This window comes from Diorhabda sublineata, chromosome 4 (genome assembly GCF_026230105.1).
Source record: "Diorhabda sublineata isolate icDioSubl1.1 chromosome 4, icDioSubl1.1, whole genome shotgun sequence".
Taxonomy (NCBI): domain Eukaryota; kingdom Metazoa; phylum Arthropoda; class Insecta; order Coleoptera; family Chrysomelidae; genus Diorhabda; species Diorhabda sublineata.
Window position 1 is genome coordinate 9,725,630 of NC_079477.1, and position 21,852 is coordinate 9,747,481.

At 29.0% G+C, this 21,852-nt stretch overlaps 1 protein-coding gene across 1 annotated transcript in view; it reads right to left on the minus strand.

Moving 5' to 3' along the window:
• Positions 1-278: 278 nt before the first annotated feature.
• The window catches only part of LOC130443618 (protein PF3D7_1417600-like), a 39,401-nt gene continuing 17,827 nt past the window's right edge, over positions 279-21,852 (minus strand). The window contains exon 10 of the mRNA XM_056778401.1: positions 279-1,012. Coding sequence (XP_056634379.1) covers positions 836-1,012 — 177 coding nt within the window. The 3' untranslated portion in view covers positions 279-835. The remainder of the gene's footprint in view (positions 1,013-21,852) is intronic.

Consider the following 21,852-nt stretch of genomic DNA (forward strand, 5'->3'; position numbering starts at 1 on the left):
ATTCAATGCCATGGTAAAGTAAATTCTGAGAGGAAAGCGCTCAAATTCAAATTGCTGATCATTGAAAATTATTGTCAAATGATTTTTCCACGAGCATAAAATGAATAACAATGTGAATTGCCCTTAATAACGTGCATTCATGATCAATAGTTCTCTGTCGGAGTCGTTGAAAACATCTATATACAGCGAACACGCATCTTTCAGTGATATTGAGGTCAGAGTCGTTGGAGTGATTAATGACAAAACATTTTTGGAAAAATATACAGATACTACATTGAATAGAAAATACTTTTACTACAAAAACTTGTACATTTCGCGTGTTATACATATGTATTCCATTACAACATTTAAAACTAAAATCTAAAATATCACGGTCTAAGTGGTGAATAATTCCTTTAATTATTTTCAAAGTGCCCTTGTGTTGATAGGTGAAACTATTTTGAATAACAATAATTAACAATTATATATTATTATTGTGTACCTCTTTTCATCAGTAAGGACCCTTTGGGTCATTTTTCTCAAACATAGCATTATCTATCTTGAGTAAACGAGGTTATGACCCCGTATGAAAGAAAAAATGTGTAGTTATAAAAAAAAGAAGTGGGAAATTCCGAATATTCCCAATTTCATAATTTAATATATATATATATATATATATATATATATATATATATATATATATATATATATATATATATATATATATATATATATATATAAATATGTGTTCTACTTATTTATCAATGCATTCAGAAAATATTATGTTTATGAAAAACGACCAGATAATACTTTAACATAAATAATATATTTAATTAATATATGAGAACTCTTGTGTTCATGCTTGATTGCTTTGCTTCTTTTGTCTTCTTCTTACTAGAAATCCTCTAACGCCAGCTTGAATCTTAACAGCTGATTGCTGTTCTAGATCCGAAGATTGACTTTTTGATGTATCTGATCCGGATGATTTCGATTTCATGGACGACTTTCTTGTGTTCATGTCAGAAGAACCATTCTGAAACAAATTCATATAAAATTAAATCCAATTTTAGGAGATTTTTTTGCAGGATCTGACAACGAGCACATCATGTAGAGTATGATATTTAATGATATTAAGCATTATCGGAAAGGTGGCGTCTTAGATGCTACTATTGTAGCATAATCAATATAACATGAGAATTTTAATTGATTTGAACAAAAAATTAACATAAATTTTTTAAACCGCCTCTTGATACAAGTATATTGTCCAGTAGTAGAAATAAATTCTGCAGAACACTTCGTTATAATATAAAAAACATTCAAACTCTAATTGTAATGGTATTTAGCGAGAAAACTGTCTTTCCGGCAACCGCTAATTTTCCCCTTTAGAAATACAAGATTCATATAGCGGCTTTGAGCCTGTACTTTACACAAATAGTATTTCCACATAGAAACATTTATTCTAAATTATATTCATTGACTAATTCCATTTATCGAAAATAAGTTCAATAAGCTAATTTGCTGGATATTTCCGACCGTTTCTGAATCCACAAACCAAGATAATCTTAAAGAATATATTAAAACGAACAAAAAAAATATCATGTTACGTATGAGGGAAAAATTTCCTCCCTCATCACACACCTTAAAAACATGTTTGCCTGACTCTGCCGGCCAAAAAAATTGGTTTGTGTAAATTTTTTCTGAAAGAGAATGAAATTTTCTACCGAATACACTTTAGGCGAACCATTTCATACTAAGAGAGAGAAACATTTAAATATTTTTTTAATAATAATTTTTTTAAAACATTTTTCCGACTTTGCGAATTCACGCAAATCTCTCGTTTCCAATTCCTATAGTTTTGAACTATCAATTTTCATAAAAATAAAATTACATGCACGGTATTAGGGGACTATTTAGATTTACAGTTCCTTGACTAAAACATATCTGGTCATTCGATGAACAGCTCTTGGGCATATGGAACACTGTTTACGTTTTTCTAGAGTAATTTGTTCCACAATAAGAACTTACTTGTGGTATCCGCAGTATTCTTCTTATAGTATTTCTCACTCCAAGCCCTATGCGATGATTATCTAAACACCTTCTCATAAGCTCCTGTACTATAGTTCTTCTAATATCAATTGCACAAGACAGTTATGCGAAGAACAATCAATATTTCATAAATACTCACGGCATACCAAATTGAGAAATGAAAAATAATTACACCAGTTAGGAAATATTGCGTCAAGTTTTGTCAGCATGTGGTTTTAAACACAAAAAACTGAATAAACGGATAGAAATAACCGATTTGGCAAGGATAGTTCGATGGCGACAAGATTATTTGCGTCAAATAAAAGACTACCGAAGTTCTAATAGACGTATAGGGTACAAAAAGGGTTCAGTTCACGTCTGGTACCCTGTTTAAACCAAACTTCCTCGCAGGCAGGTACATTTCACTCGTCTATTTACGTTTTATAATTTACTATTTAGTTGTAGTAAGTTAACGAGGTATAACAATGATTTTTTTCTAAGTTCCAAGTAGGACTACAATTAAGTGCATCTGTCTAAATAACGGCGTATAATGCGTCCAATGCATAATGATTCGATTGCCTTTTAACGAATTATTTCTCGCATAAGATATTAACCAAAATTGTCGGCAAGGGTTTTTCTAATGATAATGAAAGAACTATAACTAATTTGCTAGTTTTTCGCCATAGAAGATTTTTCTTTAATTGTATCAATGTTTCCAAAAGGCTGGTACAAAATGAATGAATTAACGATCAAAACGTCACGAATACCAAAGAATAATTTTTGTTGCTATCGGTAAATACGACAACTCATTAAACTTTTGGCAAATTTTCCATCCTTTGTGACAACTCCGTCTTTATTGAAGTTCTAGCAGGCAATGATTTCAGCCTTTTGCGTTTCTTTCTGACATTCCGCAAATTCACTTTCGCTATTTTCGTTTTCAAATTTTTCAAGTCCCTGTTTCCATTAGCAGTGTACTGCTCTTCCTCGTCTATTTTACTTGCGCCATCTTCAGCTTCATCAAACTACTGTATTATAAGTTTAATGTCAAAAAAATCACACAACAGCAAGGTGGCGTCTAATAGACCAGAATACACTGATTTTAATTTCTATTGTTCGTTTAGATTACGATATAAATTCGAAATTAGGGAATAAAGTAGCTGTCTAATCATTTAAGGAATACATGGTGTGACCGGGTCGTAAGCGTGTTTGTTTACAACTAATTACACACACAGATATCACCTTTCCGGTTTAGGGTTTTTGGTAATTTTCTTGATATAAATGGCATTAGTATCTTCTAGCTTATAATTCTACTAAAATTAATTTCAACGAGTATTTAAAATAGCTGATGCTAAATTAAACTTCTAGCAAGTCAATTTTAAGTTTACCAAATAACTCTTGATAATGTCGACTAATCCTCACAAATCTTATAAAGTTTGTTTTGATGCCTCGAAATACACATACAATCGTGTCGAAATCCCATAAATTATACGGGCATCAAACAATTTCTGGTAAATTTAGAGCGAAAGAAATGAGGAAATACATTTTTTTCCTCGAGGCCATTCACATTCATCGAGTAAGTAGATACAAAATACGGTTTGTAACAATAAATAAGAAACCGAGACAATAATAGTACTTTTTTTATTACCAGTCATTGATCCAGAGGTAATAAACAGAAATATTAAAAAAATGGTTGTGTATGTAAATTGATTACAATTATACGAGGATGGCCCCAGACGTACCCGGCCTGACCTAGAGTACCTTCAAGTTTGGAGATGCCACGTTGTTTATGAATTAGATTCTACTCTGAGTGAGACTGCTCCTTTGTTATAAACAGTAAAATATTGTTTAAAGGAGGCCGACAATGATCCAGAAAATGACTCCAGAAATAATGAAAAAAATCCACAAAGTTGCGAGCCAGCAGACATAGTAGGCATTTCAAAAAGTACGGTAGGCAAAGACCATTCCATCTGAAGGCATCCATCCCCATACTAATTTTATTAGAATAGGAGGTAGATTCAATATCTGAAATATTATTTTACCATTTTGATTGTAGACAGCAAATAACTCATTCTATTTGTCTTGGAACGTATAAATTTTCTATCTAATTTATATACATCATTATGTTTATTTTCGATTCATTGATTGACATAATATACAGAATTTTGTATCTTTTTCGCTTCGAGTGGAATATCGAAGTACCATCTAGGATGCCACCTAGAATCTCATCATCAATATTAATGAATCAACAGAGTGATGACACTAATAAATAAAATATTTTTTGCAGAATAAAAGAATTGGAGGTGGACTAAATAAATGTGAATTTTCAATAGTAACTCATCTATTTAAAAAAAAAATGGTTTAGAAGAGAGAGAGTCAAATGTCGAACACACAACTCGCGAAAGGTTTTGAAGTCACAGACTCATATAAACCCTTTATTAGAAGGTATATCTGCACAATACCCATGCAAGAATTTAAACTAGACACAAATGTATGAATTAGTAAAATTCCTACAGCTTTCTAAATCTTCGTAAACCTTGTAAAACCAGTACAAGATTGAACATACTACCTTTTTTCGTTACTATTAAACATCCATAAGGTATTTGGCATATAACAATCTGGTCAAAAGTGGCAAATAAGCAATTTAACTCCGACTTAACCTAATAGATTTGAAACTTAGAACTAAGCTATACTCATGAGCGTCTTTTAGGTTCTATTGTAATGCAGTGGAGTTAAACGTGCACACACAAACTTTGCTTTCCCTCTAAAAGCACCAATTTAACTCAAAGGACTGGATCCTCTTAAGTCTTTTCTTTTGAAATAAATATTGTCGAGGAGCTGAATGACCTTGATATCCATATGATAATGGAACCTTTTTTCATGGCTTTTGGATGATTTGGATGATCTGCTTTGTGTGCTTTGTTTTGGAATCTTTGGATGATTGTTAAGTTGCTTAATTTGGCGAATCCCCATAGTTGGATACCATAAGTCCACAGAAGCTTGAGTATTTGTTTATGAAACATAAGCTTCTTGTGTAGAGACAAAGTTTCTTCTAATTAGCCAACATACTTTTCTACATCTCCGTCCAAGTTTAACTTCTACTTTCCATCGAAGTTAAGCTGAGGTAATGCTCAATTTTGTTAGTAAATGTCATGTGAAGTAATTTGGTCTCATAACGTCTAATTTTCCATCTCTTCGTTCAGCTATTTGAAGAAATGCAGTATATAGATTTGGGATATCCACTTATAAAAGAGGAGATTCGAAAGCTTACGACCAAATACCAAACATTAGACGGAAAAAATAAAGACATTATTATATGGAATTTAGAAAGATAAGAGTTATTAGACCAAAATTAATGGTTACTTTCAAGATAAGTTCTAGTTACAAAACACAAGCATTCTGCTTGGTAGCAATAATAAATATCTGTTATCTCCTCGGTCCTAATGTGTTTTGTTTGGTTCGATTTAAATAATGATGTCTGTATCATGTCTATATCTGTTACAGTACTAGCTTTTTAAGATAATACTGTTTATCGTCGACGGTCTTTAGATATTTTTGGGACACACTGTACAATTGTGTTGAAGTATTTTTCCTCCACGATTAGAAAAATATCTATTTTTGCGAGTACGTAAATATATAATATGTAGTTACTAATAATAAACATCTCAAATTGAAAGGTAAAAAACCAGAACTGATGGTCTTTGGCATTCTTATGACGCATTTTTAGAGCCAATTGGTTTCTATTTATAAATTAATTAGTTTAAAAAATTTTTGGTGTTCGAGGACTAAACTATCTCTTATTTATAGATTTTAATAACTAACGTTAGTTAAATTCGCTTCGGACGTCTTGTTTTCCAAATCCAAGCAGAATGGTGACAGTTTATTGATTATAAATTAAATCGACCTAAATAAACTCATGAAAAAAATCTTATCTTAAGCATAAAAGATATATTTTCACATAATGTTGCTCTCTTATTAATAGAAATAACAAATAATAATATTGTAATACTGGATACACAACAATGCAATGCCGATGTGTACCTTGTAGTGTTCTCCCTCAACTTTTACTTATATCTATATTTCATTAAGTTAAATTGAAAGTCTTCACTTAATAACTGACGGGTGATTCCAAGATATATTGCAACAAGTAGCACGCTAGTTATGAGCTGGAACCAAGAGTAACGAATAGAGAATTGCATGAAAGAAATTGCAAAAAAAATTACGAAATTTAACAATTATTTCAAAATGCATTTCGAAAATTACGCTTACAATACGGAACTGATGAGGTAGAACCTTTCATTTGCATGAATCAAGGACTTCTTTCGTACGCTTTGTCGAATTTCATGTCAAAACTATGAACATCTATTTTCTGCGGCGCTTATTGTGAGCTGCTAATCCATTATTACGCGTAGTTTGATGGTACCGCTCCGAGTCTATTGTAATGAGAAAACCTGTCAGAATCACACCTCGTCTATCCCAAATGCAATCGCCATTTTTTTGTGACAATATTTGCAAACATTTTCTTGGTTCATGTAAAGAACTGTAGTGTCTCACTCATAGTGTCTTAATGAACCACCAGGTCAGATATGTAAGTAAAAAATGTCAAAGTTTTTCCCATTCGCTAACATATATGGTTATTTATAAGCAATTTTGGTACCCATTCACCAAATTTTGTCATAGCTTCGCTTTTATTCGATAATTTCACACAACGGTCTGTAGATCTTGTGATAATTTAAGCTCCATTATAGTGAAATGGCATTTAGATATTACTAATGCTCTTCATCTCTCCTTTTTCGAGTTTAATGAACATTTTTCGATAGAGTTTTCATTCATACCGATAAATTTTCATAAAATTAACGTATCTTTTCAACATAAAACTACTGGCGAGATTAAAAGCGCATATTTCAAGTTTGACTATCGAAGAAACGGACAGCGTGGAAATATTCTCGTTGTTATGGTTGGTTGGTTATTTTAGTTGTATATGTAATCAGCGCATGCATAGCGGCATCAGACAATTTTCTTAACAGCCCTTATATGTCTAGAATAAAGGTAACAAAATATTAGAATATGATTATGAATGTGAATTTATTGGTAGATATTTTTAGTGTGATGATTGTTTTCATTCGCTATATTTATTATTAAAAATTTGTAATCTTGATCATGTTTATGGCCCATATACCTAATAAAGGCTGTAAATATTTTATGTTTAACTCTAAGTCTTTATGATAATGATAATCGATAAATCAAACATGATTATAAAATCAAATTTGAAAAAAACTCCTCAAATTGTGGAGTCAATGGAATCAATTTCACAATCGGAAGATAGAGAATCTTCTAATTAAGCATAAGGAAACGATTTACACCTCGTTACACAATACGCTGTGTTGTGCTATTTGTTCATTATTTTTAGCTATACGCTAACTTCTAACTTTGAATAGGTTCGTACAAACAAAATCCAAATCAATATTATGATAATAAGGTGCGAAAAATATTTTAAATGAATCACAAATTGAAATAACGGAACCTCTAATTATCAAATAGTAGCAAAGTTTCTTTGATCTGGTTGCTCCTTTCAAATTTATAAAAAAAATATTTAGGTATTTTATTTTCTTTAAATTACCCTCCCTAAACCAGTTGGAAACACCCTTGTGCTCATGCATACATCCTAGATAATATTATTCAACCTTAATTAAAGGTCTAGGTGATAATGCGGTTTCTCAAATTCAAGGTAAAAACTTAATTTTATGCCAGGTCCCATTTCCAAATCAAACATTCGTTTAAAATAACTTGTAATATTATGAGCTAATGGTTTGAAGATTGTAGGTATAGAAGTGGCATTCACTTTATTTTTAAATAATTATTATCATTTGTTTAATTGCGATACTGTGGGTAAATCTTCGTCACAGGAAATACTTCGATGATTCAAATCCTTTTTATAAACAATATGCAGTTTAAAAATATCACTTGAATTATATATTTCGGGTTTCGAAATATATTTTTAAAAAACTTTATTTTTGAATATTTATATGAATACAATTAATCTCAAGATCGAACTAATTATAAACATTAAATATCATCGAATTGTTTACAAACATCTTATTTATAGTAAAATAGTGCTGATACATGTTTACGTTATTTCATACAAAAATAGAATAAATGCTGATACATGTTTATGATATTAGATACAATGGTATTGTTTTAAAAATGTCCTTCAGAAATTCTTCGCATGTAACTCCTCCATCCCTAAGAATGAAAAATGACGGAGGTATTTTTCATCCTTTGTTGTCTTTCCTCTTCTAATTCGATGTCTTCTTTCTTCATTTCTTCTATTTTATGTTTTCTTACAAACTTATATTTATATTTTCGAATTATCCAAAATATTATGAAAATTATACAAATTATTATTATTACAGTAAATAGTCCTATCGATACATGACTTTGTGGATTATAAATTTCATGAATTGGTTTTATATTCTTAGCGATGTTATTAATTTCATACAATTTATTAAAATCTACATTAGTTAAATTAGGAGATTTATAAATTTCATTATTCAAAAATTTAAAGTTTAATTTCGGTAGTATTATTGATTTCCCTTTTTTAATTTGTACATTGGTTGAGAAAATTTCACTTCCTACTTGAATATTACAATTTTTTGGAATTTTTATAAGTGATGGATACATTAATTTAAAATAGCGGTCTGATACACATTTAGAAATTACATCAGTTTCAAAATTTGGAATCACTAAAAGTTCATCATTTGTTACTTGTTCCAATATTGTTTCTTGAAGATTAATTTCACTAATTACACAATTTTTACCGGAATGTCCATTTAAAAGTTCAACAGTACAATTATCCTGTAATTTTAAAGTTTCTTTACAATAATATTTTCCTTCTAATTCAGGGCATTCTTCTTTGATGAAAGTAACTTCTTTTTGACTTCTGGCCAAGTAAGGTTGCGGAGGGATAAATATTGTATGGTTTTGAATTACGGGGTATAAATGAAAGAATTCATAGGTTTTAGGTTTTAGGATAGGAACATGGGTAGCAAATATTATTTTGGATTTGGAAAAGGTTACTTGTGAACCAAGAAAGAGATAATATGTCAAAATATTATTAAATTTTGGTATTTGTTCTTCATTGTAAATTGTGCTTAAATATTTTATCATTTCTAAAATTTCTTGGCTCGATATAACTGAGCTATGAATTGTATTTAATTTAGAAAACGTTATTGCATTTTCAATATTATCAATCAATGTAATTAAACTCTGACAATCCAGATTAATTTGTGAAATTGTACTTTGAAATGTTATAAAATTATTTAAAGTTATTATTTTGTTTTCAATTGAAATGTGAAATTTCTCTATATTATCAAAAAGTTTATGTTGATTATCCCTTAGAGTCGTAATCGATTTGTTATAATGATCAATTAATTTTTTATGTAGTGATATCTGTAAATTAACTTCGTGAATTATTTGTTTCTGATTTTGTTGTAGGACATTTATAGCGTTATTATATCTTTCTTCATCGTCCGAATCTAAAGTTCCAAAAAGCCATTTATCTATTTTGCCTACAGCATTTATTAATCCTCTTTTCAATCTTAAATGTGGGTAAATATTTTCTGATTTTTTATCTAATGTGTTAATTAAAATTTCTGTTCTACTCAATGATTGTTCAGCTAAGTTATGGTATGAAATAGGATTTGTTGCGTTCACTTGAGATAAATTATTTCTTAGGTTATAATAATATTGTTTTAAATTATTGATTTGTTTATGAATGAATTCTAAATCTATATAATATATGAAAGTATGTTTACTATGTATAAGATTACTAGTTCCTAAATTGATAGGTAATAATAAATTATTTACGTTCGAAACTGTTATGTCTTCTGTTTTGGTCATCTTGTAAAGTAATAGTAACGTTAATACTATTGTCAGCTTCATTATCTGTAACAATTTTTTGTTTTAGTTTTTTGGTTTTCTAATTATATTTTTATGATATGTCCCTTTGTTTGTTTCTAATAATATACCAGAATCTTTTACAATTTCAGCTTTTTTGAATTTAGGTAGTTTCTTGTCTCGAAATTTTGTTTTTATGTAGGCTATGTTTTGGTTTTCATAGGATGGGGGATCGTTTCTGTTTTCATTTCTCTTATTAATTATTTTTTCTTTAATGTTAGCATTTCTATTTTTAATTTTTTCATATAATAATTTGGAGGTTTCTTTGTGATTTTGTATGTAATTAGATATTATTAAATGATCGTCTAAATCGAATGGATCAGGGTTATTTATATGGCCTTTAATAATTTCAAATGGTGTAAATTGTGTTACCGAATGAATTGAATTATTATATGCTAATATTGAGTGTTTTATCAATTGATTGGGAGTCCAATCATTATTATTTTCTTTTATGCACCTAAAATGTTCGATTAAACTGGAATGAAAACGTTCAACAGGTGAATTAGAATTGCTATTTTTAGACGTGGTATAATGTAACTCAATTTTGTGTAATTTGCAAAAATCTTGTAGGTCATTATTTTTAAATTCTGAACCACAGTCAGCTGTTATTTTATAAGGTAAACCATGATGAGTAACGTAATTTAATATGTTATCAACAACAAGTTCCATTCATACTTGACATTGAATAAGCTTGACCGTATCTAGAAAAAGCATCTATTATGGTTAAATATGATTGGTTTGCTATTTTAAAGGTGTCAATGTGAATGTGTTCAAATGGTCTACTAGCTGTTGGGGTTAAATTGAATTTTATTATCGGTGGATTTCTATCATATTTATTCTTTTGACATGTTTCACAATTATTAACGAAATTTTCTATATCTTGTATCATTTTAGGCCAGTAATATTTTTCGGTTAATGATTTTTTTAATTCATTGATCCCTCTATGCCCTTTCTTATATATATGATAATATTCTAATTTTTCTTTTTGTTCTTCCTCAGTTAAAATATCTTTTACTACATTTATACAATGAATAAATTTGAATGAAGCGTTTTTGAAATATTTTTGTACAGTGGCTATAAATTGTTCTGGTTTTAGGGGTTCTCTAAAATATAATGCATAGAGTAATTTTGGGTCGATATATTCTTTAACAAATTGAATTATGTTACTTTCTTCCTCGTTCATATGACTAGTTCGAATTAGTTTACTGATATCTATTTTATTTTTTTGTCGATTATAAGTTTCTTGCCAATTATGATTTTCGTTAATTAGTTTTTTATCTTTTTTTGAATAATTAAAATTGTGAATTCCGTATTGATTTATTTCAAATGGTTGAGCTTTAAGGGGTTCATTTAAAGTTATAGGTATTGTTTTAAATGATTCATTTGTGTTATACTGATTATAATTTAAATTTTTATATTATTTTCTTTTCCCATTAGTTGAATAAACAAAGTTATGGATTATATTATTAAATTTCTTATATATATTCTAATTAATAATAACTTTTTATTATTATAGTTTCTAAAAGTTTACTAATATTTAATTTTTATGTTTTACTTATTTTTTATCCATTAATTCTAAATCTTATCTATTCTTATAACATAATAATAAAAAAGAAAGAAAAGTCTTTGTATAAAAATCCATTTTATAATTTCTTGAATTGCGTACCATTTCAATGAATGATAATATCTATTTTTCCAAAATAGTTCTTCAATTAAACTTTCATTTAGTTTAGCATCTAATTTTCTATTGAAATATTTTGAACTTATTTCATTATTATTTTTATCAAATTCTTTGTTAATTGTTTCATAATTAATAACCATTTTCTCATTTTCATTATTCAAGTCTCTTTTATTAATCATATTATTTTTATTTTGTATATTCAATATATTTGTATTTAAATCAGGTTTTATAGGATAACATTCTTTTTCTAATATATCATTATCCTTTTCATTCATTTTTATTTTATCTAATCCTGTATTGTTTAATTCCACTTTATCAAATAATTCTAATTCTCCTTTTGTATCATTATTCATTTGTTCTACCATTATAATATTTTCTTCTGAATTCTTTTCTGTTACATTTAATCTATCTTTTTCTTCTTTATCAAATAATTTACTAAGATCTAGTTCTACTTGTTCATTTATTTCTTTACAATGATTTAATTCTGATTCTTTGATTTTTATTAATTTTTTAATTTCTGGTGAGGAATTATTAGATGTGAAATTTATTTCAATTACTTGTTCACTGGGTTTTGATTCGTTAATTTCTATAAAATTTTCAAAATATGTTAAAGCATCATTAGGAGTAAAATTTATTTCTTCTATGTTTGATCCTTTTTCCGAGGCTCTTTCCGAAAATTTACGATTCGATCATTATCTTCGTCGCGTTCAAACAAATGGTGAAAATCAATTATTTCTTCTTCTTCTTCTTCTTTATTTTTGTAATTATTATTATATAGTTCTTCAGAAGTAAAATTCGGTTCATTTCGTGATTTAATATATTTGTTATTATTTGTATTATTATTATTATTATTATTATTATTATTATTTATACGTCTACTTGGTCTGTCAGAAAAATTTCTTGATGTCGTTGACATCGGTTCAGGTCTAGGTAAACGATTTACAGGTATTTGGTTCGGGCGGAAAACATTTTTCCTAGGACCAAATATTTGCGCATTCGTTGGGTAATTTTGTCTTCTTTGTGGTATTGGATTTACGTTTATAGGTTGACTAGGGAAATTATTATTGTTATTATTATTATTGTATCTTTCATTATAATAGTTATTATTATTTCTATCATAATTATTATATCTATTATAATTGTTATTATTAGGTTGTCGGTAGAAAGAATTATAATTGTTATGTTGATTATTTCTATTATTTCTTGATGAATTCATTTGAACATTAGTATTATTATTATATTTAACTTTAGGTTCGTAAAATTGACCATAAAGTTTTTCGAAATTTTCAAACTCGTCTACATAAGCCATAGCGTCTTCTAGAGAATTAGGCTTTTTTAAGTACATATTGTTACGTATAACGCCTGAACATCCCGCAATAAAGGTGTTTAAAGCTGTTTTCTCACAGTGATTAATTTGACATCTTTTATCGATTTCTCCTAAGTTTAAATTATTACTGATAATTTGTATAGTCTGACTTTTTAATAATTGCAATCTGTTACCAAAAGCTATCAAATTTTCATTTTTAAATGGTCGTGTTCTCGTTAATTCTTGTAAAATACAATCTAAATCACGCCAATCTGCAAAACATTGAATCAAGGCTTCTTTTAATTTAAACCATGTATTCAACTCAATTCTATTTCCCACCATTAACTCGGCTTTATCTATTAATTTTTCCTGAATGCATTCTAATACGTGATTATTAATATCTTGATCATTATAGACTGAATACGTCTCTATAAGGTTCTCACATCGATTTATAAATTTATTTAATGTATTTTTATTTCCATCATAAGGTTTAATATTCTCTAACTTTAATTTAAATAAATCCCAATTTAGGGTTTTTGGATTTGACGTTGCCATTTTTATATATTCTGAATTATCTTTTAAGTTTAATTCACTGAATGTATTTAACAATTTATCAAAATCGTTCATAAAGTAATATATTTAAAATTATTAAATTATCTCTTCCCTATTCAAAGTTCTGATAAGGATGGATAAAAAGGAATCAAAATAATAAGGAGACTTGGCACTTACAGCTTGTCTGAAGTCCTGTCCCTCGTTGAATACGTAGATCTAGTGCTGAGGTACTGGAGTACTTAGCCGGAACTTTATCGCACTTTGCGTAAACTCGCGACCGCACTAATCCGAATGACTGCGCCAATTATATATTTCGGGTTTCGAAATATATTTTTAAAAAACTTTATTTTTGAATATTTATATGAATACAATTAATCTCAAGATCGAACTAATTATAAACATTAAATATCATCGAATTGTTTACAAACATCTTATTTATAGTAAAATAGTGCTGATACATGTTTACGTTATTTCATACAAAAATAGAATAAATGCTGATACATGTTTATGATATTAGATACAATGGTATTGTTTTAAAAATGTCCTTCAGAAATTCTTCGCATGTAACTCTTGGAGAAACAAAAGTTGGCAAGAAAACACATATATCACAGTAATTCGTTTTTTACAAATATAGAACAATTAATGTGTACAGAAATATTCAGTATAGTAGCCTTCCACAAGGGTCAATGTTTTCGTGCAAAATTTAAATAGTTATTTTCCTAACAAGTGCGGAAAGTGATACTTTCCCGCACGCGACTGCAGTTGTCCCGAACGACGCGGAGCGGAGTTCTGGCAAGCGGTCAAGTGCGGGAAAGACACTTTACGCATGTGTTAGGAACATTATTTTTTCTACGACCGTATATACAAAAAAGTATACCAACCCATTTTTAAAAAATTATTTTATTCCAACAAACATAACAATATAAAAAACTGTAACTAAAAACTACTAATTATTATAAATATTAATATTGAAAACACAATTTGTTGCATTCTGTAGACTAGTAAGAATTGCCGATCCAGTGGAGTTATTTGGTTTCAACTGGAGGGTAGATGACGTCGATGAGGGTGGATGGCATCGGTTGCAGGTCGCATAAAGATGACGATGACGGTGACGGCAACGGTTTTAAGTCAGTTGGCAGGTAACAGCTGGGAATTAGTTTCATTTGCAGCCTTCAAAATGGCTTCGGGAAGTTCTTCCTCGGTTGATGATGAATTAATATTATTGTATCGGATTCGGTTTAATCTGGTTTAATTTAGAAGAAGATTGCACTTATTCGGTCACTTCCAGGACGTTTTGAACAACTTTGACGTTTTAGTAAGAATTACATGGTTATATAAAAAATATCTGTATTATTTTATATTTTCAAAAAATTAAAAATGCTACAAAAAGCTAGAAAAGGTTTAAATTTTGTTTGATGGACTATTTCGTAAATATTTATTTACCTGTAGTAACAATAGTTATAATCTCAGAAGGGAAAAACTATCTAATATGGTCAAAATGTGCATAATTTTACATTCCCGCACTAGTGCGGGAAAGTGACACTTTCAAAACTAAAATGCGTGCGGGAAAGTGGGTTAAAACGCACGGTCGTAGAAAAATTATAGTTGGACTAGGTAAAAACGTATTTTTCCCCGCCGTTTTTCTGTCATTGTCTTACGTAATTTTGGGACAAAACTCGATATTTCCACTTCTCACTTACAAGAGAAAGTTCAGCTAATTTGAAAATTGAATTAATGTGAAGGGATCACTGATACAGCTATCAATTCTTCTATATTTACAAAATATTCTGTTTTATCAATTTAATTTAGTAATTATTTTACCTTTAATATCAAGGATATGTGGAAAATAAGTTCAACTTGTATTTTCTGGGGTATTCAGATAATCTTACAAGGCTATAATTTTTCTTTAAGTAAACTTGTTATAGATCCCATTAACAGCGTAAAAGTTTGTATCTCTCCCTGTACATCGTATAAAGAATACAGCTGAATGAAATTTCTATTATTTTGACCCTGTTCCCAATTTCAAATACGCGGTTGCAATGAACATCTGTGCATGAATTTATATATAAAGTTTTTAAGGATGGATGTTTTATTCAATTTCGAACAGAACAAATAACAAATATTTTTGAACTAAAATAAATAAAACACTTGTCTAATCAGTTATTTGAACTAGATACTAACGTGAACAATTGAATTTATTAGTGTGAAGATAAATTGAAGAAAAATCAGTAAATTAAAAACAATTGTTAGAGACTAAATGAATAATACATCTATTAAGTAAGAAATCGCAATTACAGAGTAAGCTAGATTAGTATTTATTTATCAAAAATGCCAATTGAAGAAACCAAAACTAGATAATTTCAGGTTGTTTTACGACTATTTAAGAACAATCATTTTCACCTAGAGTGTCAACAAATGATGTCGTAGCATTATTTAGAACCTCTACCCTAATCATTCGAAACATTAACTAAATAAATTATATTTTAGCGACTCAAATAAATAAGGAAACCAAGCAAAACCAAAGCTGCAACATTGGACTTCACCTGATGAATCTAAAATAACATATATCAATGTGTACAACAAATTTGTTAATTGTAGTGAACCCAGAGATTAGTACCAAACCCATCTTTGATATCAGTCATTACTTTCGTATAGAAAAACAGCAATGCAAACAAGTTTTTCTGCCTGAAAATAAGAGACACTGTGATTGTGAGGAAACAAAAAACACAGAATGCATATCAATGAAAACAACTGTAGATTGTAGATTTTACAAGAAAGTATATTTACGAAAGGATGTGTGAAGAAAAAGATGTGAAAAATGAACCAACAGTTATCTTCCTCATCATGAAAATGCTTTGATTCATTAACTAAAAGCTTTCTTATCTCTCAAGATCCACATTACTCACCAAATTTAATATCGTGCGAATTGTGGCTTGGGAATAAAAACATGCTAGAAAGACAGCTCTTTTTCACCATTCCTAAAATTCGTAAGGGAGCAGATAAGTGCATTGCTAGCCGGAATTGATTGAAATTACATTTTACTATTTTACTTCATATTTAATAAAATACTTACATAGTATTTTCTAAAACTTCTCGTAGATTTCTATGCTAAAACATATCAACCATATTTTGCCATTCAAAACATAAATATTGAGGATGTTTGAGACAAAATTTGAAACAGGAGAGAGACAAATGAGAAGATTGATTAATTATGAAATTGTTGGGAAAACTAATGGAGAATGGAGAATGGATTTACTGAGGAAAATAAGAGAATGGAAAGAAAGAAAGATAATACGAATTTCAACAGTATTAAAACAGCGCAATAGAAAGTAACAAACAGACTTTGTGAAGAAGAGCGAAAAATGTTAAATCGTATGCCAGATTTTAGATAAACATGAAAAGGCGACAATAGACTGATGCTCCACGATTAATTAATCGATAAGTCTTCCACTTAATAATTAACTACAATGCACTGTCATGTGAATAAGAATATAAATTCACCTCATGTCATAAACAATACCACATCAATAATTTATTATATCACCAATAAAGTCTATTCACAATAAGTGAACATAACCTCAACCAATATACTCGTAAGCACACATCACAATCTGTTGTTGAGAAACTGCTTCTGGTAATATATTTTCAGAACCTTTTACTCTTAGCAGATACAATTGCTTTTTTACTATTGGTATCTAAAGGAAACAAATCCTATCCTAAAGCACTTTATGAAATAAACTGTGGGTGATTTAGCTGGAAAAAAAATGCAGATTTAGGAATCATCCACTGAATTTATTAATAAGTAGGGAATACCAAGTTATAGGAATTTGAAGAGTATATATATATATATATATATATATATATATATATATATATATATATATATATATATATATATATATATATATTAAAACAGCGCAATAGAAAGAACAAACAGACAGTTGTGGAGAGCGAAAAAAATTAAATCGCAGATTTTGGATGAATATGAAAAAGCTACGATAGACTGATGCTCGATACGACATCTACTTGAGATGGATGAGATGAAAGGAAACAAATCCTATTCTAAAGCAATTTATAAAATAAACTATGGGTGATTTAGCTGGGAAAAAATGCGGATTTGAGAATCATCCACTAAATTTATTAATAAAATCCTTTTTATATCATTTTTTATTATTGCATGAGATATATCAATTGTTCACCATCATTTCAACATACCTATAATAAGTAACTACAATAATAATTAAATTAAAGGTCAAATCATAAATCAAAACAGCTTTTTCAACACCTACGCTTAATAAAAATTTATTATGGAATAAAGTGACTAGAAAATGCATCATTTTCATGCATTCAAGTCATAAAATACAATCTAATATTTATAATGTCCGGATGACGCATTCTCTTCAACTATTCCAATATTCCGAATGATGAAGGTTTAAAAATAAGATGTTAAAAAATATGTTGACTATATCTACGTCCCGTAATTCATCAAAATTTTTATTAGAATATATCAACAACTTTTAACTGCGTAATAATTAAAACTCTAGGTTCTTTTCGTTGTAACTCATTATGTTTTATAAATAATTTTTTGCTTATTGAGATTGCCATGATTTTTTTTAAGAATATGCCTATAGTTCAAAGAATATCAATCAACTTCCTATAAAAAGAATTATTTAAAAAGATGAAAAATGGGTGTTACTTTTTATGTTATATTTTTGTAGCTATCTAGGCTTATAATGGAAACAAAATTTTGAATATTGTTCATTAAATGTGAAGTTTCAAAATTATATAGGTTATCAAAAGCTTAATATGAAATTGTAGACAATCTAAATATGTACAACAGAATAGGAAGTTTCTATTTCTATTTTAAAAGCTTAATTTTATATTTACGTTTCACGGTCAGATATACGAGATAAGTTAGAAATAGTTTCATTTCCATTTTATTTAAAATGAAACAGCTCAAGAAATAGTTTAACTGCGTTTTGTCATTTGAAATGATATTACTTTTCAGATTATGAATTTAAGATTAACCAAGAATAAAACTATATTTAGAAAAGGCATTTATTGGTAACTCTCTTGCGAGGACAATGTTGTGACGAATTCAACAAAACATTGGTAAAAAAACAAGTAACATAAGTTTAAAAACATACATGAACATTTTAACAGTATTGAATGTTAAAAAAAATGTCAATTTGCGGTCAAAGCAAACTTTTTTGTTTTTTAAATACGAGGGTTAAGGCATAAGTCTGACAACTATTGTTTATAGTTATGTGAACGGATTCTCTGCGATATTCTTTGGATGATGTTACATGTTGTCTCCAATTCCTGTAGAGTCCATCATTTGTCCTCATCAATAAGCTGCTCGTTGGCGGCATGTGCTACGTTAATTCGCACAATGATCGGTCGTCTCCTACGTTAGGATAATTGCACACTTACACACACCGACTTTGAACGGCCGATTTTATACCGGTCGTCCAAATTTTATCACTACATGAACTACATGTAGGAACGTGACCTGGTACACACCACGATGGTTGATAGTTGATGGTAAAATGACAATGAGTGCCACTTTATCGCCGACATTACCGAAAAGTAGTGACTAAATACAGGCTTGCACTCGCACCGGTTTTTTAACGACCATTTCAGTGGACTACTCGGTAAAATTAAGTAGTTTTGGTAGTGCGTACTAACGACGATTAGATTTCCACTTCTTGTGAAGTTCGCTAAAGGATGCAATAGATATTCTGAAGAAGAAAAACTTACTTCTTAGTTCTTCATAGAGAGTATAGAATGTTTCCGTGTGTACTCTACTTTGATTGATGACTTGGATGAATACAGGATATGTGCTCAATACAGCGATACAATAACCACATAGCAACAACTCATTATTATTCAATAACCTCTTGTCAGGACAACAAAGCATTGACTGTTTGATCGGTGAAAATCCGCTGTTTACAAGTAGCGTGCTACCGATTAAATATCGATCGATTTTATAATGGCCGTCCAAAAACAGTGTGTGAGCAAATAGCCTTACTCATCACTGGTTGTCCTTGCTAAAACTTCTATACCCTGTTACTTATATAGTATGTAATTATTTCTATGTTATTGTTATATGGATGGATGGAAAGTTTAAAAGCATGTAAAATGTCAGTTATGTTTAACAACATCATTAGCATCAACACAACATCAAAACACAAAATATTTTCTGTGATGATCCCGGGTATAATAACAAAAATAAAACAATTTCCTCAATTAACAATAAAATTAAATAGTCCTTGATCGTTTATAAAGTGGTTTTCCAATGAAACATATTACACTGCTAAATAAAAGTAGGATTGTTACAGATAATGTAACTACTAACCAGTGTTTCCCAATAGTAGTCCCTGTTTATTATAATTTGAATTTAACTTGAGTTGAAATTTGAAACAAAATAATTCTTAAACAGTATTTTCAAACAAGTAAAATGATTTTTTGTTGAATTTGAAGGAGAATAAAATAATGATAACGGTAAAGTGGAAAGAAGATCAGAAGTAAAAGAAAAAATATTATCACCTAATAGAGCATATCAACCAAATAAGATGTTGAAAAGCAAAATACTAAATAAGATCAACATGAATATTTAATATTAATTAATGTATTAATAAAAAGATTGATATTAGTAACCCCGGTTTATACATTTTAAATGTCTAAGTAACAAATTAATTCAAAATTCATCATCAACAGTAACGACCTAACCTTGACTAACCTATGAAAATTCAACTTTAACAATAACGACCTAATATATCCCATGAAAATTCAACCTAGCAACTTTTTGTTAATTTATGAAAGCTACAAAATTCCACAAACGCATATATATATATATATATATATATATATATATATATATAGATATACATATACTGTTTGGTATTTTATTTCCACAATCCCCCAACAATAACAATTTCAATTTCAATTTCAATCCAAATAAGTTCTATTAGGTTTAGCAGATCTCACTGAACTTATCACAAAATTCTCACAGGAAGTCTCTCAATTTATAAATGTAGCGATAAATTTACTGAAGATATGTATTATAAGACACTTTAGTGAGGTTTTTCTACCAACACACCTAATCACTCTCCCAGGAGAGGAGCATATACTATAATGTAATCATCAGTGGTGAAATAGCACAACAAAAAAGTTTGAGAAGCACTGTATAAAGCTGACAATGCCACTGGATTTACATCTAAAATAGTGAAATTGTTTCCGTATACGTATGATACAAATAAACCGTCATATTTTCAATTATAACGATAACCTATTCGTAATAGAGACCGTCAAATTACATTCAATATGTGGACATATTCTTTCCAAGTCACGAAATTTGAAAATTTGAGAATATTTACTTTCAATACACATTTAAGTAAAATGAATGTAAAATTTATATCATAATTTGAGTAATAATAAATCTTTTATGACGTGATTTATTTTTCCTGTCTGATGGATGGAGGTTCTTTATATATAGTTATCTTGAAATACCATCTTTTAAAAAACAGTTTAGGTGTACACTGACTGTGTTTACATATGTTGACATGTCTAACCCTAAAATCCGGGGGTTTCACGCACCTTGTCATGGTTAGAGGTGCAACACTATTTTAAACTGATTGTACCACTACTAAAAGACAATAGGTTAGGTTAGGTTGGGTTAGGTTAGGTTAGGTTTTATATAAATATTAATCACATTGATACGATTTCATGAATTTACGATTTAATTAAAACACAGTGACGAAAACTGTGGTTTGCTGTTTTTAGAACAAATATTAACGAAGTCCACTAGATTGTAGTCGAGAATAAAACCGTAGTTTGAATATACCAATATATTAATTGCAAATTTTTTAAGGTAATTTTGCATCACGATTGAAGCTTTTATCATTACTGTCATGATAGTTAAGATGTTAATCGTTAGCTGTGTCATCAACACTCTTATCAGTTTAAACTATTATTTATAGGTGCTATTTTTTAATCATAAATTATTCAAATTTGAGAAATAACAACATGATGATGAATTTATAAATACAATGAAGTGATATGAATATATAATTATATTTTCTTGATTCGGATCTCTGTTAATTGACAATTGATTTTAAAAACAGATAAAGATATTGACGTTTCGACCTATTTCGACCTAATTTAATGTAGACAATTATATCAATAGATCACTTCCAACATGAATATCAAAAGAACAATCTTTTTTACCATCTGCTTTTTAGGTTGCTCGTGGGATAATTTTCATTGACTATAAAAAGGAAAAACTATTAACGGCGAGTATTATTTGAACTTATTGCATCGTTTTATCGAAGAAATTAACCAAAAAGGCCGCATT